Genomic DNA, 26,418 nt, shown 5'->3' with positions numbered 1-26,418 from the left:
TAAAAAGATTTGCAGGTTTTATATATTTCAAGTCACCATGCAGGTTTTATCTATTTCAAGTCAACAAGCAGGTTTAATCTATATCAAGTAACCAAGATTTTAAAATCTCTTGTCAAAAATCTAATAGACAGGCCTGAAAAGATAGTGTAATTGTAGATGCTCACTGAACTAGGCTATGGGTAGTGCCTTCTTTTTACCAGATGATGGGGTGCTTTCTGTTCTTTTGATGGATTTCTCCTTCTGCAACTGAATATAAGCATATAGTCTACAAAAAATATAAAATCATATAATTGGCTGCATTTTATGCTGATTCACCATATATTGAGCAATGTCCTTTTTGTTTTGAAGTTTTGATATAATTACATATTTTGGTGTAGTCTGCCTATTGCAATCTCAACACATTTGAATCATCCTGAATGCCTACAGCTAGGCTAAATCTAGTCTAATTTGTGTGCTGTTTGTCAGTGCCCAACCTCCATCACACATTCAAAGTTCATTAATAACATAAGTGTGGTTGTTTTCTATTAACCTACACCTCCACTTTTTGGACTTTGTTTACTTTTCACTAGTTATTCACATAAAAAGTAAATATCATATTGTCAGAGTGGGTTGGCTGACTTAAATTTGTGTCCTCATTTTTGCGCAGTAAATCGTATGGCTGAAATTCGTGTTATGACTGTGGGGTCCTGTTTCAGTCACTGGCGTCAGGCAGGCGCACGACATGAACTCAAACTCTTTCACCTTCTGTTTATCGCCGTAAATATTGATTGGTATGTGAACAACATAACTACAACCACTTTTTTAAAGTTTTAATTTAGCATCAGGCAAATAGAAGCGGGCGGTTGTATAGTGTCATTCACATGTGACTTTGGGAAGGTGTCTGTTGGACTCGTAGGCTTGTATTTTTTTTTCTCACCCAGGGTAAGTAATGAAAGGAAGGCTAAAGATCTTTTTAGGGGTTGGTTGAGTAACACATCGGGGTTCCTTTCATGTGGGTTATTATTTCATGGTTTGATACTTTGATACATTGTTACTTTCTTTCCGGGCTAAACATTTTGGATTGATCATAACCCGCTACTTTTTTTTCTTTCTTGAATGCGTTGCAAATATGACGATGTCATCGACTCCACATTTTGCTCAAGTTATGGCGGAGCTGAAGTTTTCTAGCTTGTGTTGGTGAGTTTGCTCTGGCAGTGCCATTAATTCTGCACAAAATTGGATTGCAGCTGTCGTCTTTATCACTAGTCAGATCACTTTCAGTCTTGTTGGAGTCAGTAGAACAAATATGTGTATTTTAATGTGATAGGAAAATGGTGATAGATCTGTCTAAAGTTTCGGTTGATGAAGGAGTTTGGATCGTACGGAAAAGGGCCCTAGATAGGCTACTGTCATATTTTAGACAGCGTGGCATTGTTTATGCTATTTCAACCTATGTTTAGAGGAAAAGTTGAAAATAGACTCTAAACTTGTAAATTAGAGGACTGTGTTCAGCCATTTCTACCACTATTCTCCTGCACAAATATATTTACTTATTTTGTCAAATGTAAATGCATTGCATATAACACATTCTATTCTCATTCTATAACACATTGGCATTTGTAATCTCTACTTTTTTTGAAAGATGGAATATGTAGTTATAACCCACTGGGCACAAACTGGTTGAATCAACTTGTTTCGACATAATTTGTCAAGGTATTTTGACGTAGAGAATCTATGTGGACGATACACTGCATTTGCAAAAATTGTTTTGAGGGTGACATTTTAACCACAGTATTATGTCATCATGGTAACCAATTTTCAACATAGGCAAGCCTTGTATAACATACGTTGGATTTGTACCTTTGAAACAACGTCAGATCATCAACGTTATATCCACTATCAGAAGAAAAGAAAAAACAATAGGCTGGGCAGCACCTCCTACTGAGAATTGACCTTTTCTACAGCTACTTTTATCCATTTGATCTCTCATCAAGGTTTGATATTTGACACTGACTACTACCAATGTGCTGTCATGAGAATGATTATTGAGAGATCCCTTAATAGATTCACTGTTGCCATTAAAGTCATTCCAAAGGTTACGTTTTTAAAGAGCAAATTAAATGTAACCATACACTATAAATCATATATTACCAATGGTACTACACTGAACAAAACTATAAATGCAACATGCAGCCAATTTCAAAGATTTTACTCCGTTACAGTTCATAGAAGGAAATCAGTCAATTGAAATACATTCATTAGGCCCTAATCAATGGATTTCATGACTGAGAATACAAATATGCATCTGTTGGTCACAGACACACGATACAGTTGAAGTCGAAAGTTTACATACACTGAAGTACACACACTGGAGTCATTAAAACTCGTTTTTCAACCACTCCACAAATTTCTTGTTAATAAACTATAGTTTTGGCAAGTCGGTTAGAACATCTACTTTGTGCATGACACAAGTCATTTTTCCAACAATTGTTTACAGACAGATTATTTCACTTATAATTCATTGTATCACAATTCCAGTGAGTCAGAAGTTTACATACAATAAGTTGACTGTGCCTTTAAACAGCTTGGAAAAATATGTCATGGCTTTAGAAGCTTCTGATAGGCTAATTGACATAATTTGAGTCAATTGGAGGTGTACCTGTGGATGTTTTTCAAGGCCTACCTTCAAACTCACTGCCTCTTTGCCTGACATCAAGGGAAAATCAACAGAAATCAGCCAAGAACTCAGAAATAAAATTGTAGACCCCCACAAGTCTGGTTCATCCTTGGGAGCAATTTCCAAACACCTGAAGGAACCACGCTCATCTGTACAAACAATAGTATGCAAGTATAAACACCATGGGACCACGCAGCCATCATACCGCTCAGGAAGGAGGCACGTTCTGTCTCCTAGAGATGAACGTACTTTGGTGCGAAAAATGCAAATCAATCCCAGATCAACAAAAAAAGGACATTGTGAAGATGCTGGAGGAAACAGGTACAAAAGTATCTATATCCACAGTAAAATGAGTCCTATATCGACATAACATGAAAGGCCACTCAGCAAGGAAGAAGCCACTGCTCCAAAACCGCCATAAAAAAAGCTAGACTACGGTTTGCAACTGCACATGGGGACAAAGATTGTACTTTTTGGAGAAATGTCCTCTGGTCTGATGAAACAAAAATATAACTATTTGGCCATAATGACCATCGTTATGTTCAGAGGGAAAAGGGGGAGGCTTGCAAACCGAAGAACACCATCCCAACCATGAAGCACGGGGGTGGCAGCATCATGTTGTGGGGGTGCTTTGCTGCAGGAGGGACTGGTGCACTTCACAAAATAGATGGCATCATGAGGATGGAAAATTATGTGGATATGTTGAAGCAACATCTCAAGACATCAGTCAGGAAGTTAAAGCTTGGTTGCAAATGGGTCTTCCAAATGGACAATGACCCCAAGCATACTTCCAAAATTGTGGCAAAATGACTTAAGGACAACAAAGTCAAGGTATTCGAGTGGTCATCACAAAGCCCTGACATCAATCTCATAGAACATTTGTAGGCAGAACTGAAAAAGTGTGTGCGAGCAAGGAGGCCTACAAACTTGACTCAGTTTCACCAGTTTTGTCAGGTGGAATGGGTCAAAATTCACCCAACTTATTATGGGAAGCTTGTGGAAGGCTACCCCGAAACATTTGACCCAACTTAAACAATTTTAAAGCAAAGCTGCCAAATACTAATTGAGTGTATGTAAACTTCTGACCCACTGGGAATGTGATGAAAGAAATAAAAGCTGAAATAAATTATTCTCTCTACTATTATTCTGACATTTCACATTCTTAAAATAAAGAGGTGATTTTAACTGACCTAAGACAGGGAATTTTTATTAAGATTAAATGTCAGGAATTGTGAAAAACTGAGTTTAAATGTATTTGGCTAAGGTGTATTTAAACTTCCGACATCAACTGTATATACAAAAGTATGTCAACACCCCTTCAAGCTAGTGGATTCGGCTATTTCAGCCACACCGTTACTGACAGGTGTATAAAATCGAGCACGCAGCCATGCAATCGCCGTAGACAAACATTGACAGTAGAATGGCCTCACTGAAAAGCTCAGTGACTTTCAACATGGCACTGTCATAGGATGCTACCTTTCCAACAAGTCAGTTCGTCAAATTTCTTCCCTGCTTGAGCTGCCCCGGTCAACTGTAATTTCTGTTATTGTGAAGTGGAAACGTCTAGGAGCAACAACGGCTCGGCCACAAAGTTGTAGGCCACACAATCTCACAGAATAGGACCGGCAAGTGCTGAAGCGCGTAACACGTAAAAAATAATCTATTCTCGGTTGCAACACTCACTCGTACCAAACTTAGTACCAAACTGCCTATGGAAGCAACGTCAGGGCAATAACTTTTTGTCAGGAGCTTCAAAAAATGAGTTTCCATGGCCGAGCAGCTACACAAGTCTAAGATGACCATGCGCAATGCCAAGAGTTGGCTGGAGTGGTGTAAAGCTCGCCACCGTTGGACTCAGGAGCAGTGGGAACGCGTTCTCTGGAGTGAGGAATCACACTTCACCATCTGGCAGTCCGATAGACAAATCTGGGTTTGGTGTATGCCAGGAGAACGCTACCTGCCCGAATGCATAGTGCCAACTGTAATGTTTGGTGGATAAGGATTAATGGTCTGGGGCTGTTTTTCATGGTTCGGGCTAGGCCCCTTAGTTCCAGTGAAGGGAATTTGTAATGCTACAGCTTACAATTACATTCTCAACGATTCTGTGCTTCCAACTTTGTGGCAACAGTTTTGGGAAGGCCCTTTACCTTTTTCAGCATGACAATGCCCCAGTGCACAAAGCGAGGTCCATACAGAAATGGTTTGTCGAGATTGGTGTGGAAGAACTTGACTGGCCCGCACAGAGCCCTGACCTCAACCCCATCAAAAATCTTTGGAATAAATTGGAATGCCGGCTGTGAGCCAGGCCAAATCGCCCAATGTCAGTGCCCAACCTCACTAATGCTCTTGTGACTGAATGGAAGCAAGTCCCTGCAGCAATGTTCCAACATCTCGTGGAAGGGCCTTCCCAGAGGAAGGGAGGCTGTGATAGCAGCAAAGGGGGGAACAACTCCATATTAATGCCCATGATTTTGAAATGAGATCTTCGACGAGCAGGTGTCCACATAGAGTGGAGTGTATATTATCACTTGTGAATGATGCCCAGCTTGTATGCAGTATGGGCAGAAACAGCACATGGCTTTTTTTGTGAATTTTTCAAATCATAGTTGCACACCTCATGTAGACTAGCTCATAGACCTATATGTTTTGGTAAGGTTTGTATCACAAATAAAGTGGCCCAATAACATCTTAAAATTAAGCACATTAATCCACTTTACAACCGATGTAGAGCCTAACTGGCATACAATACATAGGCAATGCTTGAGTTTCAAGTTTGAGGAAGATAATTTCCCTTTATAATAAAGCATTACATGCATAATCACATTTGCGGTCACTTTTGAGAATGGTGTTTTCCCACTAGTTCATTGCATTTTGTAACATTTGCGGCTTAAAGCCTACTGCCGTGTGCTCATTGCTGTGCTTATGATGTGAAGAAATAGCCTAATAGGTTATCAACATTTTAAGCTAAATGTTCTGATCTGTTGCATCAGCCTTGTTGCTTTTAAACTTTTTTGATGAGAGTGGTTGCATTATTTTGGGATCTATCGCATCCCACAGCTGTCCCAGACTATGTTTGGAATATTTATTTCTCGCACAGAAGGACCGGGATATTCAAGGCATTATCAAGTGCTTGTGAAATTGTGAATGAGAGACTGATGAAGAGTGTACAGCCTTGCACAAAAAACAAAGCAGAGTTCATGCCTTTCATGCAACTTTTGTGAAATCATCATTAGAGTCGCATCATGCAGCCTTAGAATGTATGAAAAATCAAAACACATTGCCCAATGTTTGAATCACCGTTGCATAAATAACTCTAAATTAGGCATATAGGAGCACCAGTTTCTTTGTTAACCTCTCAACACAGAATAGCCTCAAGTGCGCGCTCCCTCAGAAATAGTTTGGAGAAAATATCCTTTCTATTTTTATTCAGCTATGTTCAATTGTATTCTTAATACTATAAAATAATATAAAATAATGCCACGGAATTCAAAGCAAATTGTGTCTGCTAAATGAACTAGTGTAGCCCACAGCCATATGGCATAGCCATATCAGGGCCTAAAGACATCTGAAATAGACTACATTTTCTTTGTATCATTTTAGACCTGTCTAAAATAAGTCATTGATTTATTGTGAAGGTGTAGGCTATATTACATGGATTTATTGTGAAAGTGTAGGCTATATTACATGGATTTATTGTGAAGGTGTAGGCTATATTACATGGATTTATTGTGATGGTGTAGGCTATATTACATGGATTTATTGTGATGGTGTAGGTTATATTACATGGATTTATTGTGAAGGTGTAGGTTATATTACATGGATTTATTGTGAAGGTGTAGGCTATATTACATGGATTTATTGTGATGGTGTAGGCTATATTACATGGATTTATTGTGATGGTGTAGGTTATATTACATGGATTTATTGTGAAGGTGTAGGTTATATTACATGGATTTATTGTGAAGGTGTAGGTTATATTACATGGATTTATTGTGAAGGTGTAGGCTATATTACATGGATTTATTGTGATGGTGTAGGTTATATTACATGGATTTATTGTGAAGGTGTAGGCTATATTACATGGATTTATTGTGAAGGTGTAGGTTATATTAAATGGATTTATTAGACTTTTTAAATGTTCTAAAGGTCTGCATCAGGGGCTTGTAGGCTGTGTGGAAACCAGGAGATGCCAAATGTGTTTATGTTAATTAACGGTCAATTACCGTGAGACCGGCAGTCATTTGCTTGACAATCACCGGCTGACAAAATGGCATGACCGCCACAGCCCTAATAGGACCAATAAAATCACAGAATGTTTTGGAGGACTGTCAAATCCTACTAGCTACTACCACTACTACTACCAGGTAGACTCCTTTCTAGTTTTCTCAGCTACTTTTCAGAATATGCAATGTATTGGGAGTTGTGAGGGAATGAAGACAGACACTGCATAAACATTGCTATATGATGAATTTCAACCCAACACTTTGACTCCCACTATGTCCCCAGAGCGCTGAGAGCACCAGTGTTTGCTGATGGAGCACCTCCAGGGAGCATGGAAGACCCTGAGCAACGGCTTTGGGATGAAGGACTCTGTGTTCGAGGGCCCTTGCCTTTCCCCGACCATAGTGCAGGGCTTCCCCTCCCAGCGCCGCTCCTCCGACGACAGTAAGATCTCCGACTCCAAGACCAGCAGCACCATCCGCGTCTACCTCCCCAACCAGCAGCGCACAGTGGTGAGTCCATTAGAACAATAATAATAATAGTACATTACTAATCATACATTTCATTTGAAGAGCCTTTCAAAACACCCAAGGACACAAAAAAAATGGAAGCAATGAAATACAGTAGTTTAGGGGACGGTGAGTGAGTGGGATTATGGAAACAACAATACACTGCTGTGCTAATGTTGTTTGAGTGGGGGCTTAATTAACTGAGTCACCTAAGTGCAGTGTGGCAGTCTGTTAGTGGAAAATTGCTACCTAAATTGATTGTCATCATCATACACAGACCAAAGGGCATACCATTATTCCAAATCATCCCATTATCCCAAAAGATAATATATTATACACATGCTTGTGTTTTCACTGGTCCCAGTAAGTGTTGTTGTTGTAGTTGTTGTTGAGTGTTTTAGTTGTGGTCCCTCAGGTGAATGTGAGGCCAGGTATGACCCTGCACAGCTGCCTGATCAAAGCGCTGAAGGTGCGGGGTCTGCAACCGGAGTGCTGTGCTGTCTTCAGACTGCACCCAGGACAGAGGAGGTATGCTCTGGGCGCTGGGGAACAGAGGGGTGTCACTGGATCTCTGCAGTGTAGGTGAAATGATCCCTAACCACTGATACAGGGTGAGGTATTATTTCACCCACCTAAGGTTAAAAGCTAGGATTTGGGGTGGGACAAGCTGATCCTAGATCTGTGGTTAGGGGCAACTTCTACCTTGAGGTAGGTCCATATGATGCTGTAAGAAAGTGTTTTATTTTTTGCAAAAAAAATAATTCTGCAGCTATACAACCTTTCAGGCTAAGACATGTTGAATGACCTTTTCTTGTAAAGGTTGGTTGTGTCAGTCTGCTCTCTAGTATTTGTTACTTTACTTAATGTGTCATGTTCCTTTTTTAACAGTAAAAAGTCACGTATGGATTGGAATACCGACTCTACCTCACTAATTGGGGAAGAACTGCTGGTGAAAGTCTTAGATCATGTCCCCTTGACGACGCACAACTTTGTAAGTAGCCCATAAAGCAGGGGTTTCAAATTAATTTTACCCCGCGGGCTGCATTCGGTCTTAACCGAGGTCCGAAGGGCCGCTTTTAAAATGTATTATATTTCCTTGTTGTACACATTTGCACAAAATAGTCCTCTATCCATCGCTTTTGTATTTTTGATGCTCCCTGACTGTCTAGCTTTCATTTTGATAACAGTTAGCAAGCTTGACAGAGTGAAAAGACTATACATTTGAAGTTGGAAATGTACATACACCTTAGCCAAATACATTTAAACTCAGTTTTTCACAATTCCTGACATTTAATCCTAGTAAAAAGAGAGAATGATTTCAGCTTTTATTTCTTTCATCACATTCCCAGTGGGTCAGAAGTTTACATACACTCAATTAGTATTTGGTAGCATTGCCTTTAAATTGTTTAACCTGGGTCAAATATTTTGGGTAGCCTTCCACAAGCTTCCCACAATAAGTTGGGTGAATTTTGGCCCATTCCTCCTGACAGAGCTGGTGGAACTTTGTAGTCCTCCTTGCTAGCACACGCTTTTTCAGTTCTGCCCACAAACTTTCTATAGGATTGAGGTCAGGGCTTTGTGATGACCACTCGAATACCTTGACTTTGTTGTCCTTAAGCCATTTTGCCACAACTTTGGAAGTATGCTTGGGGTCATTGTCCATTTGGAAGACCCATTTGTGAACAAGCTTTAACTTCCTGGCTGATGTCTTGAGATGTTGATTCAATATATCCACATAGTTTTCCATCCAGAGCCGCAATCCCTCCTGCAGCAAAGCACCCCCACAACATGATGCTGCCACACCCGTGCTTCACGGTTGGGATGGTGTTCTTCGGCTTGCAAGCCTCCCCCTTTTCCTCAAAACATAACCATGGTCATTATGGCCAAACAGTTCTATTTTTGTTTCATCAGACCAGAGGACATTTCTCAAAAGTACAATCTTTGTCCCCATGTGCAGTTGCAAACCGTAGTCTGGCTTTTTTATGGCAGTTTTGGAGCAGTGGCTTCTTCCTTGCTGAGCGGCCTTTCAGGTTATGTCGATATAGGTCATTTTACTGTGGATATAGATACTTTTGTACCTGTTTCCTCCAGCATCTTCACAGGGTCTTTTGCTGTTGTTCTGGGATTGATTTGCACTTTTCGCACCAAAGTACTTTCAGCTCTAGGAGTGTTTTTACTTGCGTACTATTGTTTGTACAGATGAACGTGGTACCTTCAGGCGTTTGGAAATTGCTCCCAAGGATGAACCAGACTTATGGAGGTCTTCAATTTTTTTCCTGAGGTCTTGGCTGATTTCTTTTGATTTTCCCATGATGTCAAGCAAAGAGGCACTGAGTTTGAAGGTAGGCCTTGAAATACATCCACAGATACACCTCCAATTGACTCAAATGATGTCAGTTAGCCTATCAGAAGCTTCTAAAGCCATTACATAATTTTCTGGAATTTTCCAAGCTGTTTGAAGGCACAGTCAACTTAGTGTATGTAAACTTCTGACCCACTGGAATTGTGATACAGTGAATTGTAAGTGAAATAATCTGTCTAAACAATAGTTGGAAAAATGACATGTGTCATGCACAAAGTAGATGTCCCAACCGACTTGCCAAAACTATAGTTTGTTAACAAGAAATTTGTGGAGTGGTTGAAAAACTAGTTTTAATGACTCCAACCTAAGTGTATGTAAACTTCCGACTTCAACTACAAATGTAAGGACTATACATTTCTATACAGTTTCGATCTGGTTCTAGTCATTTAAAGGTCAATTTAATATCTCCCCCCCCCCAAAAAAAAACAACATTGAAAAAACAAAAATCCGCGGGCTGGATTGAATGGCCATATGTTTGACACCCCTGCCATAAAGGATTTTACACTGTTTACCCAGGCCGTTAGCATCGGCTGGAAAATAATGAAATACTTAATTTTCCTCTTTAACTTTCAGGTTCGGAAAACATTTCTGAAGTTGGCCTTCTGCGATATATGCCAGAAGTTCCTTTTGAATGGTTTCCGTTGCCAAACATGCGGCTACAAATTCCATGAGCATTGCAGCACCAAAGTGCCCACGATGTGTGTGGATTGGAGCAACATCAGACAGCTCCTGTAAGTCTCCTCTCCTCTTCTGTGCAGCACAAATCAAAATGGTTGCTAACACCTAACTGTTTGTATTGAATAGCAAGAACACTTACAAAACAATATAAATCTTAACAGTACAAGTATACAGCAATGGGTGAATAAACAAAATAAGGAACATACTAACAAAAGAGCTAAGTAAGAAAAATAATAGTGGTGCTCTCACAGTCTGCATTGAAGATAGATATTTACATAGAGAATTGTTTTGCATGCAGGCTTTAGTTCTCCATATTTCAACAATAAGCATTTGCAGATGGCTATCACTGGCCATGAAGAGATACATTTGCAGATGGCTATCACTGGCCATGAAGAGATACATTTGTAGATGGCTATCACTAGCCATGAAGAGATACATTTGTAGATCGCTATCACTGGCCATGAAGAGATACATTTGTAGATGGCTATCACTGGCCATGAAGAGATACATTTGCAGATGGCTATCACTGGCCATGAAGAGATACATTTGTAGATCGCTATCACTGGCCATGAAGAGATATATTTGTAGATCGCTATCACTAGCCATGAAGAGATACATTTGTAGATGGCTATCACTAGCCATGAAGATATACATTTGTAGATCACTATCACTAGCCATAAAGAGATACATTTGTAGATGGCTATCACTGGCCATGAAGAGATATATTTGTAGATGGCTATCACTTTCCATAAAGAGATACATTTGTAGATTGCTATCATTAGCCATGAAGAGATACATTTGTAGATGGCTATCACTGGCCATGAAGAGATACATTTGTAGATGGCTATCACTGGCCATGAAGAGATACATTTGTAGATGGCTATCACTGGCCATGAAGAGATACATTTGTAGATCGCTATCACTGGCCATGAAGAGATACATTTGTAGATGGCTATCACTGGCCATGAAGAGATACATTTGTAGATCGCTATCACTGGCAATGAAGAGATACATTTGTAGATGGCTATCACTGGCCACGAAGAGATACATTTGTAGATGCTATCTCTGGCCATGAAGAGATACATTTGTAGATTGTTATCACTGGCCATGAAGAGATACATTTGTAGATGGCTATCACTGGCCATGAAGAGATACATTTGTAGGTCGCTATCACTGGCCATGAAGAGATACATTTGTAGATGGCTATCACTGGCCATGAAGAGATACATTTGTAGATGGCTATCACTGTCCACGAAGAGATACATTTGTAGATGGCTATCACTGGCCATGAAGACATACATTTGTAGATGGCTATCACTGGCCATGAAGAGATACATTTGTAGATGGCTATCACTGGCCATGAAGATATACATTTGTAGATGGCTATCACTGGCCATGAAGAGATACATTTGTAGATCGCTATCACTGGCCATGAAGAGATACATTTGTAGATGGATATCACAGGCCATGAAGAGATACATTTGTAGATGGCTATCACTAGCCATGAAGAGATACATTTGTAGATGGCTATCACTGGCCATGAAGAGATACATTTGTAGATGGCTATCGCTGGCCATGAAGAGACACATTTGTAGATCGCTATCACTAGCCATGAAGAGATACATTTGTAGATGGCTATCACTGGCCATGAAGAGATACATTTGTAGATCGCTATCACTAGCCATGAAGAGATACATTTGTAGATGGCTATCACTGGCCATGAAGAGATACATTTGTAGATTTTTTGTTTCTTATTTATGTTGGATTGTTGAGAAGGATCCTGCAAGTAAGCATTTCGTTGGACAGTGTATACCATGTGTATCCTGTACATATGACTAATAAAGCTTGAAACTCTCTCTCTCTCTCTAGGTTGTTCCCGACACCAGGTGAAAGTGGGGGTCCATCTCTTCCTCCTCTTACTTCTCGGCGAATGAGAGAATCGCTGTCCCGACTCCCCAGCAGGTAAAGCCACCCCTCCTGCTCTTGAACTCTGACCTATCACTTCCGACCCATGGGTGATACGGGTCCCATGGACCTCTTTCACCCTGGTACTGTGAGCAAGGCTATCTCCAGGCAGCAACAGAACATCAGCAATCAAATAACTACAGAAGTACAGCCAAAGTCTTCCTCTTGACTTAACATTTAATGACGGCTAAGGGTTGCGTGTGGTTGTAATTGATTTAACTACAGTACAGTAAGGTTTACTAAGTCTTTGGCTCTCAGAGGTAATGGTGGCCAAATGTTAAGGGTTCTTTGGTTGCCATGTTTGAATGGCCCTCAGCTGATGCAGCTGTAAGTTGTAAAGCACCTTAACCAAGGCTTCAAACCGAATCAATGCCTAATTCTGGCTCTAGCTTTATGATGTAACCAGAGGTGTGAAAAGAGGCTATTGTTTCAGAAGCATTTATTACAGTTTAAAAGCACTCAGATCATTGCCAAATTAGCTCGCACACAGTATCAAGTTGTTTGGTGCAGAACAATCTCAAATGCTCTTCGAAACAAAGTCCTGTTTTGGCCAAAAGGGGGATTTGTTCTCATAGAGTGCTTTACAGGGTTAGAGGTGTGGTCTAATACAGTATGAGTGCTGTTATGCTATGTCACTAGCATGGAGTGCCACTTTCACCAGCAACTGACAGTACAGTACAATATACTTTCCAGTCAGCAGTGAACCAAGACCAGAATCACACTAAGCATCACTGAATCAACAAGAACTTTAATGAGAGTGCAAGGAGAATTGTCACCTACCGCCATTCTGAAAGGCTAACTAGCAATCATGAGTTGCATAGGCTCCTAGAAAAGCATGGCATATGCAAGAAATGAAAAACCATATGCTTTCCCTCCAAGTTATTGTGAAATATGTACTACTCTGAGATTGGATCTTAATTTGATTACTCTGTTGTTGCTGAGAATTTTCTTGCGCTGCAGGAAATGCAGATGAGCGTCGATATTTACATAAATTCACAGACATATATGTAAATCTCCCGCACTAACAAACTGTTATACTAGCAGAATTGCACTTGTCATGTAGCCCAATTTTGGCCAGCTAATAGCCTAATTACAGATTAAACATTACATCGTCGGAAAAGTGTGAAAGTTAAAATCCTGTTGCTGTAGGATTCTTTTACTGCGACAATACTGTTCAAATTTAGATCCCACATCTGTGCCATGTGAATTGTTTTGGTAGGATTTGTGCTAACTTTGACTGGTGAGCTTTGTAGCGTAACATCATAGCAAATTCTTGGCAAAAACTGAGGTTGAAATACTTCCCCTAGTGAATGGGGTAGTATTTGTAGAATGGAAATCCTAATACCTAGAACATTTTCCTGTTATTGAATTTAGTAGAATCTCAATGTGTGCAGGACTGTGGTTGTTCAACTATCAAGAAAGTAGAGGATAGATTTTGAGATGTAGTGTCAAACGGTCACTGCCTGAAACAGAAATGGCCTTCTAACCATGTCACATAGTGACCATGTCACATAGTGACCATGTCACATAGTAACCATGTCACATAGTGACCATGTCACATAGTAACCATGTCACATAGTAACCATGTCACATAGTAACAATGTCACATAGTAACCATGTCACATAGTAACAATGTCACATAGTAACCATGTCACATAGTGACCATGTCACATAGTAACCATGTCACATAGTGACCATGTCACATAGTGACCATGTCACATAGTAACCATGTCACATAGTAACCATGTCACATAGTGACCATGTCACATAGTGACCATGCCACATAGTAACCATGTCACATAGTAACCATGTCACATAATAACCATGTCACATAGTGACATAGTGACCCTGTCACATAGTAACCATGTCACATAGTGACCCTGTCACATAGTGACCCTGTCACATAGTAACCATGTCACATAGTAACCATGTCACATAGTGACCATGTCACATAGTGACCATGTCACATAGTAACCATGTCACATAGTAACCATGTCACATAGTGACCATGTCACATAGTAACCATGTCACATAGTGACCATGTCACATAGTGACAATGTCACATAGTGACCATGTCACATAGTAACCATGTCACATAGTGACCATGTCACATAGTGACCATGTCACATAGTAACCATGTCACATAGTGAGGGTGTTCTAGGGTGTGCCTTCTAACCATGTCACATGTGACCATGTCACATAGTGACCATGTCACATAGTAACCATGTCACATAGTAACCATGTCACATAGTGACTATGTCACATAGTAACCATGTCACATAGTGACCATGTCACATAGTGACCATGTCACATAGTAACCATGTCACATAGTAACCATGTCACATAGTAACCATGTAGTAACCATGTCACATAGTAACCATGTCACATAGTAACCATGTAGTAACCATGTCACATAGTAACCATGTCACATAGTAACCATGTAGTAACCATGTCACATAGTGACCATGTCACATAGTAACCATGTCACATATTGACCATGTCACATAGTAACCATGTCACATAGTAACCATGTCACATAGTAACCATGTCACATAGTAACCATGTAGTAACCATGTCACATAGTAACCATGTCACATAGTAACCATGTCACATAGTAACCATGTAGTAACCATGTCACATAGTAACCATGTCACATAGTGACCATGTCACATAGTAACCATGTCACATAGTAACCATGTCACATAGTAACCATGTCACATAGTAACCATGTAGTAACCATGTCACATTGTAACCATGTCACATAGTAACCATGTAGTAACCATGTCACCTAGTAACCATGTCACATAGTAACCATGTCACATAGTAACCATGTAGTAACCATGTCACATAGTAACCATGTCACATAGTAACCATGTCACATAGTAACCATGTCACATAGTAACCATGTCACATAGTGACCATGTCACATAGTAATAACCCTGTCAAATAGTAACCATGTCACATAGTAACCATGTCACATAGTAACCATGTCACATAATAACCATGTCACATAGTGACCATGTCACATAGTAACCATGTCACATAGTGACCATGTCACATAGTGACCATGTCACATAGTCATGTCACATAGTGACCATGTCACATAGTAACCATGTCACATAGTGACCATGTCACATAGTAACCATGTCACATAGTAACCATGTCACATAGTAACCATGTCACATAGTAATCATGTCACATAGTGACCATGTCACATAGTGACCATGTCACATAGTAACCATGTCACATAGTGAGGGTGTTCTAGGGTGTGCCTTCTAACTATGTCACATAGTGAGGGTGTTCTAGGGTGTGCCTTCTAACCATGTCACATAGTGACCATGTCACATAGTAACCATGTCACATAGTGACCATGTCACATAGTAACCATGTCACATAGTAACCATGTCACATAGTGACCATGTCACATAGTAACCATGTCACATAGTAACCATTTCACATAGTAACCATGTCACATAGTGAGGGTGTTCTAGGGTGTGCCTTCTAACCATGTCACATGTGACCATGTCACATAGTAACCATGTCACATAGTGACCATGTCACATAGTAACCATGTCACATAGTAACCATGTCACATAGTGACCATGTCACATAGTAACCATGTCACATAGTAACCATGTCACATAGTAACCATGTCACATAGTAACCATGTCACATAGTGACCATGTCACATAGTAACCATGTCACATAGTAACCATGTCACATAGTGACCATGTCACATAGTAACCATGTCACATAGTGACCATGTCACATAGTAACCATGTCACATAGTAACCATGTCACATAGTGACCATGTCACATAGTGACCATGTCACATAGTAACCATGTCACATAGTAACCATGTCACATAGTAACCATGTCACATAGTGAGGGTGTTCTAGGGTGTGCCTTCTAACCATGTCACATGTGACCATGTCACATAGTGACCATGTCACATAGTAACCATGTCACATAGTAACCATGTCACATAGTGACCATGTCACATAGTAACCATGTCACATAGTGACCATGTCACATAGTAACTATGTCACATAGTAACCATGTCACATAGTAACCATGTCACATAGTAACCATGTCACATAGTGACCATGTCACATAGTAACCATGTCACATAGTAACCATGTCACATAGTAACCATGTCACATAGTGACCATGTCACATAGTGAGGGTGTTTTAGGGTGTGCCTTCTAACCATGTCACATAGTGAGGGTGTTCTAGGGTGTGCCTGAGAAAAATGTCACATAATGGCAGAAATGAAACTGACAAGCTGCCATCCACTACACCCCTGTGAGATTGATTGTAAGAAGTTGTAGAATTATCTCGTGTGTGAATTATTATTATTTTTTGCATTAGAAGAGCCACTCAATGGTATCTCAGACTAAGATAAACAAAAATAGTAATTATTCAATCATGGTAATAATATTTGATGCTTTTTTATCCAAACAATTGTCATGACAAAACCATGACACTATTATATCTTACTGATGCACTTAATGTGTTGTGTTCAGTGTCCCTACTTTTCCTAAGCCTGATGTTGCCCCTGTATTCACCCCTCAGCTCTCTTAACCGCTGCTCCACCCCTCACGCCTTCAACTACACGGCCCCCTACCCACCCACGGGGGGCGCTCTGTCCCAGAGGCAGCGCTCCACCTCCACGCCCAACGTCCACATGGTCAGCACCACCATGCCCGTCGACAGCAGCATGATGGAGGTAACAACACACCACGCGGGTCCCCAGGGGACTCTTGGAAGTCCAGGCAGCCCATCCTAAAATAACCTCCCTGCCCGATCTGGCCCTTCTTACACGCTCGGAATCTCAACCATCTTCTCCGTAACTTCTGTCATCCCTCCCTCCCCCTTACTGTTTCTACTAAGTAATGAATCTATAGCATGATTACAATTTACTTTAATATATAGCATGATTTCCTTGATTGTGTTCTATTATCTTTGTTTCATTTCACTTTTTATATGCTGCACTTTACTGTATTCCTTTCTGATTCATTAGTTTCCATACCCGTGTAATTTGAAAAATGATAACTTGATAGCTGTATCTAATATGCCCACAAAATGTAACACCTGGGTAGCACTCTATCTCTCCTCATCTCCCTTTCCTTCCCTGTCCCACTGTGTTGTGCCCTGATGGGGACTAGCTAGATGGTCTGAATACCTCCCCTAGCTCATGGTGCAGGTGTTTCTGGCTGAAGAGGAGAGTAGGTATTATTCGCTTCTCCAACTCTTTTGTTGAGGCGACGTCAGAGAGCCCAGACAAGGCTAGGAGGCAGAGTGTCAGAGTGTTGTGTGATAAATAACATGACATGCCTTTCAACAGACTACTATCCACATGCTTTTATAGTTTCTTTAACTGAATGATCTAACTGAATGATGAAACTGTTGAATGACTTGTGTTCATTTGATATGTGTAAAAATCTGAAAGAATATTTTGTTTTGTGTTTTCCTAGGAAGCAATGCGTAATCATGAAGCAATGCGTAATCATGACTCTGGTAAGATTGTAAAAGGTGGTTACCCCACATGAGTGGCACAGTTTCTGCTAAGCTAATGGAAACATGCACAACATCCCACAACAACACTTTCTGTCATAACCTGCCATTCTAAATACCATTGGTCCATCTTCCCTTCCTAGGCGGGAGTTCCCCCAGCCAGAGTCCCACAGGCTGGTCCCAGTCCCAGTCTAACACCCCAGCTCCAGACAGACGAGAGAGGGCTCCTTCATTCAACACTCAGGAGAAACACAAAATAGTAAGTTAGACAGCCCCTGTAGTTTGTACACTGACTGTGAATGAATAGCATCTCAATAGTACTTTTAATTCCTACATTCTTTTAAAAAAGGGTTTCAAAAGGGTTATTCAACTGTCCCAATAGAAGAACACTTTTTGGTTCCAGGTTGAACCATTCTGTGTTCCATGTAGAACCCTTTCCACAGAGGGTTCTACATGGAACTCAGAATGGTTGTATCTGGAACCAAAAAGGGTTCTTCAAAGGGTTCTCTTATGGGCCAGCCGAAGAACCCTTTTAGGTTCTAGATAGCACCTTTTTTTGTAAGAGTGTAGGAATAACTGTATAAGTGAATTGTATGTAAGATCTACTTTAGATGGAGAATGTGGCCTTCTATTGACTATCCCACTGCAGCGTCCGAGGGACAAGCGGGACTCCAGTTATTACTGGGAGATTGAGGCCAGTGAAGTGGTTCTTCACTCCTGTATCGGCTCAGGGTCCTTCGGAACGGTGTACAAAGGGAAATGGCACGGTGAGCACGCTTCTGGATGGCACCTGTTGGATAAACACAATGCTTGTAATGCTTGGTTATGCTGTTGCGAAGGTCTACAAAGGTTTGTGAGGAGTTCTGGATCTTCCAATCATGCCTATGAGTTGACTTGAACACTTGTCCTGAGCCTAGTCTACATGGTCACACAGCAGCGTAGACCGTTTCTGTACCACGTTGTTTGTCTGTTGTAGGTGACGTAGCAGTGAAGATCCTAAAGGTGATTGACCCCACGCCAGAGCAGTTCCAGGCCTTCAGAAACGAGGTGGCTGTCCTTAGGTAAGAGAGGGTGAGAGCAGTGAGAGAACTATAATAATAATAATTTGGTGGGTGCTTATATTTGTCCTATTGCATACATGTACAAGTGTGTATTTATTGGAAATGTGTTTTTTGCATATCCCAAATCCCACTGAAACACTCTCAGAGAGTGGGGTCATGACCTGGGTCTGCCATTATTAACAATGACCCCTATAGAGTTAAGTGTCTTGCTCAAGATTTTTCACCTTGTTTGACTAGCAACCCTTCGGTTACTGGCCAAACGCTCTAACCACTAGGCTTTCTGTTGCCCTATAGTGATATTCTTATTGTATTCATCACTTTAGAGAGAGCAATATATTGACCTTATGTGTTTATTGTTGGTAGATTATCTTCATGCAGCATTATCTCATCTTGTTTTGGTGATTTCCTCTTCCTGTGTTTCGCCCTCTCACTCTTGCTCTCCCTCTCTCTCTCGCTGTCTGTATGTCTCTCTCCTTCTTTTTGACCGCAGGAAAACGCGGCACGTCAACATCCTGTTGTTCATGGGCTACATGACGAAGGACAACCTGGCCATCGTGACCCAGTGGTGTGAGGGCAGCAGCCTCTACAAACACCTTCACGTCCAGGAGACCAACTTCCAGATGTTCCAGCTTATAGACATTGCCAGGCAGACAGCTCAGGGCATGGAGTGAGTCCACACAGCAGGGACAAGCTTAGGAATACTAGGTTTACAAGGGTGTTAGCTTTAGATTGACGCTATAAAAAGGCGATAGCTTTAGAAGGATATTATGTTTATTATTGTATTATTAACATGCAACTGAAATGTCGTAAATTCCCATTTTCACTGTATTTTACTTTCAGCTATTTGCACGCCAAAAACATCATCCACCGGGACATGAAGTCAAATAGTATCCTTTTCTTCACTGTTTTAAGCTCTGTCACTTTGTTGTGACAACTGAATAGAAAATAGTGTTGGCTTGAAATTAGACAAATTATGTATGAGTTCAAAGTCATAGTATTTTTCACAGATTCAGCAGTCTGCCACAGCTATGCTTCCTTGACAGTGGTACAGATATCTTCCTACATGAGGGCCTGACGGTGAAGATAGGAGACTTTGGTCTGGCCACGGTCAAGGCCAGGTGGAGTGGTTCTCACCAGGTGGAGCAACCCTCAGGGTCCATACTGTGGATGGTCAGTAAGCGGAAAATATCAATGTCACGCTAGAAGAAAAGTACCTTACTTTCGTTGCTGTTGAGATTGGGCCTGAGAGATGGGGTTCAGGCAGGGGTGGGCAACTCTAGTCCTCGGGGGCCTGATTGGTGTCACACTTTTTCCCCATCCCTAGCAAACACAGCTGATTAATCAAATTGCATTCTAAACTGAAGATCATGATTAGGTGATTATTGGAGTCAGGTGTGTTAGCTGAGGCTGGGGCAAAACTGTGACACCAATCAGGCCCCCGAGGACTGGAATTGCCCACCCCTGGGATAAGGGGAGCAGTTTCTTAATCTGGGAAAATGTGTTCGTTTTGGTGGCCGTGCACTCCAGCAATCGTTTGACTTGTCTCTTTTGAAAATGAAACTTAGAAGCCACACCTTTGAGATGTACTCATTATGGTTCCTGGAATTAAAAATGAAATCAATTTAAACAAGTTTGTCTGTTATTCTATCCTCTGTTCTCAGGCTCCTGAGGTTATCCGTATGCAGGACAACATGCCCTATAGTTTCCAGTCTGACGTGTACTCCTACGGTGTTGTCCTCCATGAGCTGATGACGGGAGAGCTGCCATACTCACAGATAGCCAACAGAGACCAGGTAAACCCAGCCTGCCACACAGCCATCTCTAAAACCATGGTAGTCTATATTTCAGTTGTGCTAAATGTAGGGACAGATACTGTCCTGCCTTGTTTGATTTTAACAAATCAAATATAACTAAGATTGTGTGACCCAGTTTCAGCCACGGGCATAAATGTACTTATTTTGATCTAGTATCTCTCTCTCTCTCTCTCTCTCTCTCTCTCTCTCTCTCTGTCTCGCTCTGTCTCTCTCTCTCTCTGTCTCTCTCAAATCAAATCAAAGTTTATTTGTCATGTGCGCCGAATACAACAGGTGTAGACCTTACAGTGAAATACTTACTTACAGACTCTAACCAATAGTGCAAAAAAGGTATTAGGTGAACAATGGGTAGGTAAAGAAATAAAACAACAGTAAAAAGACAGGCTATATACAGTAGCGAGGCTATAAAAGTAGTGAGGCTACATACAGACTCCGGTTAGTCAGGCTGATTGAGGTAGTATGTACATGTAGAATGGGTAAAGTGGCTATGCATATATGATGAACAGAGAGTAGCAGTAGCGTAAAAGAGGGGTTAGCGGGTGGTGGGTGGCGGGACACAATGCAGATAGCCCGGTTAGCCAATGTGTGGGAGCACTGGTTGGTCGGCCCAATTGAGGTAGTATGTACATGAATGTATAGTTAAAGTGACTATGCATATATGATACACAGAGAGGAGCAGCAGCGTAGAAGAGGGGTTGGGGGGGGCAGACAATGCAAATAGTCCAGGTAGCCATTTGATTACCTGTTCAGCAGTCTTATGCCTTGGGGGTAAAAACTGTTGAGAAGCCTTTTTGTCCTAGACTTGGCACTCCGGTACCGCTTGCCATGTGGTAGTAGAGAGAACAGTCTATGACTGGGGTGGCTGGTGTCTTTGACAATTTTTAGGGACTTCATCTGACACCGGCTGGTGTAGAGGTCCTGGATGGCAGGCAGCTTAGCCCCAGTGATGTACTGGGCCGTACACACTACCCTCTGAAGTGCCTTGTGGTCAGAGGCTGAGCAATTACCGTACCAGGCAGATGTTGCAGCTGTAGAACCTTTTGAGTATCTCAGGACCCATGCCAAATCTTTTCAATCTCCTGAGGGGGAATAAACTTTGTTGTGCCCTCTTCACGACTGTCTTGGTGTGCTTGGACCATTCTAGTTTGCTGTTGATGTGGACACCAAGGAACTTGAAGCTCTCAACCTGCTCCACTACAGCCCCGTCGATGAGAATGGGGGCGTGCTCGGTCCTCCTTTTCCTGTAGTCCACAATCATCTCCTTGGTCTTGGTTACGTTGAGGGATAGGTTGTTATTCTGGCACCACCCGGCCAGGTCTCTGACCTCCTCCCTATAGGCTGTCTCGTCGTTGTCGGTGATCAGGCCTACCACTGTTGTGTCGTCTGCGAACTTAATGATGGTGTTGGAGTCGTGCCTGGCCATGCAGTCGTGGGTGAACAGGGAGTACAGGAGGGGACTGAGCACACACCGTTGGGAGCTCCAGTGTTGAGGATCAGCATGGCAGATGTGTTGCTACCAACCTTCACCACCTGGGGGCGGCCTGTTCGGAAGTCCAGGATCCAGTTGCAGAGGGAGGTGTTTAGTCCCAGGATCCTTAGCTTAGTGATGAGCTTTGAGATTACTATGGTGTTGAACGCTGAGCTAGTCGCTGATCAATGAATAGCATTCTCACATAAGTGTTCCTTTTGTTCAGGTGGGAAAGGGCAGTGTGGAGTGCAATAGAGATTGCATCATCTGTGTATCTGTTTGGGCGGTATGCAAATTGGAGTGGGTCTAGGGTTTCTGGGATAATGGTGTTGATGTGAGCCATTACCAACCTTTCAAAGCACTTCATGGCTACGGACGTGAGTGCTACGCGTCTGTAGTCATTTAGGCAGGTTGCCTTTGTGTTCTTGTGCACAGGGACTATGATGGTCTGCTTGAAACATGTTGTATTACAGACTCAGTCAGGGACATGTTGAAAATGTCAGTGAAGACACCTGCCAGTTGGTCAGCACATGCCCGGAGCACACATCCTGGTAATCCGTCTGGCCCCGCAGCCTTGTGTATGTTGACCTGTTTAAAGGTCTTACTCACGTCGGCTACGGAGAGCATGATCACACAGTCGTCCGGAACAGCTGATGCTCTCATGCATGCCTCAGTGTTGCTTGCCTCGAAGCGAGCATAGAACTGATATAGCCCGTCTGGTAGGCTTGTGTCACTGGGCAGCTCGCAGCTGTGCTTCCCTTTGTAGTCTGTAAAAGTTTGCAAGCCCTGCCACACAAGACGAGCGTCGGAGCCGGTGTAGTATGATTCAATCTTAGCCCTGTATTGACGCTTTGCCTGTGTGATGGTTCGTCACAGGGCATGACATGATTTCTTGTAAGCTGTCTGTGATAGCAAAACAGTCCTGTAGCTTAGCATCTGCTTCATCTGACCACTTTTTTATAGACCGAGTCAATGGTGCTTCCTGCTTTAATTTTTGCTTGTAAGCAGGAATCAGGAAGATAGGGCCATAGTCAAGTTCTGTCATAAGGACTGTCTCATAGGTATTATTAGTGACTGGTTGTGACCTCCACAGAAAAGAACACCCTTATCTCTGTCTCCATTGTCAGATCATCTTCATGGTGGGCTGGGGGTACCTGTCTCAGACCTCTGTTCCTTACCCCTGACCTCTAACCCTTTTTCTCCCTCTATAGATCATCTTCATGGTGGGCCGGGGGTACCTGTCTCCAGATCTCAGTAAGCTTTATAAGAGCTGTCCTAAGGCCATGAAGAGGCTGGTGGCCGACTGCATCAAGAAGATCAAGGACGAGAGGCCACTGTTCCCCCAGGTACTAGCTAATGAGTTTTCTCTGTACATTATCTTGACACCTTTATTGACTGAAGTGGGTTGAAAGGTCTCTGGAGTTGAATGTAAATTACACTGTAGCAAAGGCCTCCAAATTTGATGGGAGCGCTGCCCGGTACTCATCCAATCTACCCCTCTTTCTCTCTCTCTTTTCCTCTCCCACTCTTCCAGATCCTGTCGTCAATTGAGCTGCTCCAGCACTCCCTGCCTAAGATCAACCGCAGTGCCTCAGAACCCTCCATGCACAGAGCCTCCCACACCGAGGATATTAACGTCTTCACTTCCACCTATAGCAGACTGCCTGTGTTCTGAACTACAATACTCAACCTGTCCCTCCTACCTGCTCCTGTTCTAAAACATACACGTGTGTGCATGAGAACACACACACACACACACACCCCAAATATCTACAGTGGGTTATGAAAGTATTCACCCCCCTTGGCATTTTTCCTATTTTGTTGCCTTACAACCTGGAATTAAATAGATTTTTGGGGGGTTTGTATCATTTGATTTACACAACATGTCTACCACTTTGAAGATGCAAAGTATTTTTTGTTGTGAAACAAACAAGAAATAAGACCAAAAAAATGAAAACTTGAGCGTGCATAACTATTCACCCCCCCCCCCCCCCCCCCCCCAAAGTCAATACGTTGTAAAGCCATCTTTTCATTAATTACAGCTGCAAGTCTCTTGGGGTATGTCTCTATAAGCTTGGCACATCTAGCCACTGGGATTTTTGCCCATTCTTCAAGGCAAAACTGCTCTTGCTTGGATGGGTTCCCCTGGCGTACAGCAATCTTTAAGTCATACCACAGAATCTCAATTGAATTGAGGTCTGGGCTTTGACCATTCCAAGACATTAAAATGTTTCCCCTTATACCACTCAGGTGTTGCTTTAGCAAAATGCCTAGGGTCATTGTCCTGCTGGAATGTGAACCTCTGTCCCAGTCTCAAATCTCTGGAAGACTGAAACAGGTTTCCCTCAAGAATTTCCCTGTATTTAGAGCCATCCATCATTCCTTCAATTCTGACCCAGTCCATGCCAATGAAAAACATCCCCACAGCATGATGCTGCCATCACCATGCTTCACTGTGAGGATGGTGTTCTCGGGGTGATGAGAGGTGTTAGGTTTGCGCCAGACATAGCGTTTTCCTTGATGGCCAAAAAGCTACATTTTAGTCTCATGTGACCAGATTACCTTCTTCCATATGTTTGGGGAGTCTCCCACATGCATTTTGGCGACCACCAAACATTTTTGCTTATTTTTTTCTTTAAGCAATGGCTTTTTTCTGGCCACTCTTCTGTAAAGCCCACCTCTGTGGAGTGTATGGCTTAAAGTAGTCCTATGGACAGATACTCCAATCTCCTCTGTGGAGCTTTGCAGCCCATTCAGGGTTATCTTTGGTCTCTTTGTTGCCTCTCTGATTAATGCCCTCCTTTCCTGGTCCTTGAGTTTTGGTGGGCAGCCCTCTCTTGGAAGGTTTGTTGTGGTGCGATATTCTTTCAATTTTTTTATAATGGATTAAATGGTGCTCTGTGGGATGTTCAAAGTTTCAGATATTTTTTTATAACCCAACCCTAATCTGTATTTCTCCACAACTTTGTCCCTGACCTGTTTGGAGAGCTCCTTGGTCTTCATGGTGCCGCTTGCTTAGTGGTGTTGCAGATTCTTGGGTTTTTCAGAACAGGTGTATGTATATATACTGAGATCATGTGACCGATCATGTGACACTTAGATTGCACACAGGTGGACTTTATTTAACAAATTATGTGACTTCTGAAGGTAATTGGTTGCACCAGTTTATTTTTTTTAAATATATAATAATTGAAGAAGTAATTTTTTTCATTTCACTTCACCAAATTTGGACTATTTTGTTTATTTCCATTATATGAAATCCAAACAAAAATCTATTTAAATTACAGGTTATAATGCAACAAAATAGGAAAAATGCCAAGGGGATGAATAATTTTGCAAGGCATTGTATGGCGTAGAAAAAGACGAGTGACTGGGGTTTAAAGGAACAGTGACGGTGGATGGGATCAATATGGGATTTCAGTCACTGACTGAGTTTTTCCAGTGACTGTTTTGGTATGGAGAGAAGAGAAAAATATTGACTACCCATTGGGTTGGAGAAGATGATTGATGGTGAATGAAATTCATGCAAAGTATAGGGTTAATCAGAGGCCTACTGTAATTTTCTCCATTGCTAAAATGGGTGCAATGGACAGTGGCAATGCAGTTAGTGGAACATGTAAATATGTGAAAGAAAGCACACCTACCTGGGGACAGAGAGGCAGAGACAGTGAAGGAAATGCCTGAGAGAGAGTGAAATAAGAGGCTCTCTATCTCTGAGCTGTGAAGCACACCTTTCTGTCTGACAGGACTGACTGCCCTAGTTTCTTATGAAGAAGATATTCTCTAAGCTGACCTGCCTGAAGAGGAGATGAAGCCTAGACCAACCACCTTCTAGGATGATTCTTATCAAAAACAGTGTGATCCATCTATTGGTTTTGCAGGGGTATTTGATTGTACATAGTCTTAAATCAGATAGAGATTTGAAATTATTATCAATGTCTTCATCTTCATGCTTTTATAATTGTTTTCCTTAATTCTGGAAAAAAATTATAACTTGTCAGACAGTCAAGCATGACTGATTGATTTTTATTTGGACGTTTTAACAAACGCAATGGCTATGTTTCTACGGTCCATGTGATTGGTTCATGGCTTTGCAGAGTGTTCTGCTCAGTAGTTACCCACACATTTTAATCAGCCTTCTCTTTGGGTAAACCATCATGAGCTGGA

The 26,418-nt window shown here is 41.7% G+C and overlaps 1 protein-coding gene across 3 annotated transcripts; it reads left to right on the top strand.

Moving 5' to 3' along the window:
• The first annotated feature begins 681 nt into the window (after positions 1 to 681).
• LOC139368794 (RAF proto-oncogene serine/threonine-protein kinase-like) lies at positions 682 to 25,422 on the top strand. 3 transcript variants are annotated; one of them, XM_071108143.1, is made up of 18 exons: positions 682 to 770; positions 1,143 to 1,176; positions 7,163 to 7,389; positions 7,802 to 7,914; positions 8,275 to 8,377; positions 10,322 to 10,479; positions 12,296 to 12,388; positions 16,967 to 17,120; positions 17,869 to 17,911; positions 18,052 to 18,167; positions 18,558 to 18,675; positions 18,885 to 18,969; positions 19,460 to 19,636; positions 19,810 to 19,856; positions 20,021 to 20,139; positions 20,631 to 20,762; positions 23,463 to 23,597; positions 23,786 to 25,422. In XM_071108143.1, the coding sequence occupies exons 3-18, from the start codon at positions 7,189 to 7,191 to the stop codon at positions 23,924 to 23,926; spliced, it is 1,935 nt and encodes a 644-aa protein (XP_070964244.1). In that variant the 5' UTR covers positions 682 to 770; positions 1,143 to 1,176; positions 7,163 to 7,188; the 3' UTR covers positions 23,927 to 25,422. The 3 variants fall into 3 exon arrangements, with proteins under 3 accessions (XP_070964244.1, XP_070964245.1, XP_070964243.1); XM_071108142.1 differs by having other exon boundaries at positions 694 to 921; XM_071108144.1 differs by lacking the exon at positions 1,143 to 1,176 and having other exon boundaries at positions 689 to 770.
• The last annotated feature ends 996 nt before the right edge of the window (positions 25,423 to 26,418 follow it).

Source organism: Oncorhynchus clarkii, chromosome 16 (assembly GCF_045791955.1).
Source record: "Oncorhynchus clarkii lewisi isolate Uvic-CL-2024 chromosome 16, UVic_Ocla_1.0, whole genome shotgun sequence".
NCBI classification, from domain to species: domain Eukaryota; kingdom Metazoa; phylum Chordata; class Actinopteri; order Salmoniformes; family Salmonidae; genus Oncorhynchus; species Oncorhynchus clarkii.
Note: the sequence above shows the minus strand (reverse complement) of the source record. Positions and strands in the feature narration are given on the sequence as shown.

Bases quoted from the DNA above. Each gene is read 5' to 3' on its own strand.
- LOC139368794 (XM_071108143.1), top strand. From the start codon at position 7,189: ATGGAGCACCTCCAGGGAGCATGGAAGACCCTGAGCAACGGCTTTGGG. The intron at 17,121-17,868 runs GTAACAACACAC...GTGTTTTCCTAG, and splicing joins TCGACAGCAGCATGATGGAG to GAAGCAATGCGTAATCATGA. The intron at 18,970-19,459 runs GTAAGAGAGGGT...TTTTGACCGCAG, and splicing joins AACGAGGTGGCTGTCCTTAG to GAAAACGCGGCACGTCAACA.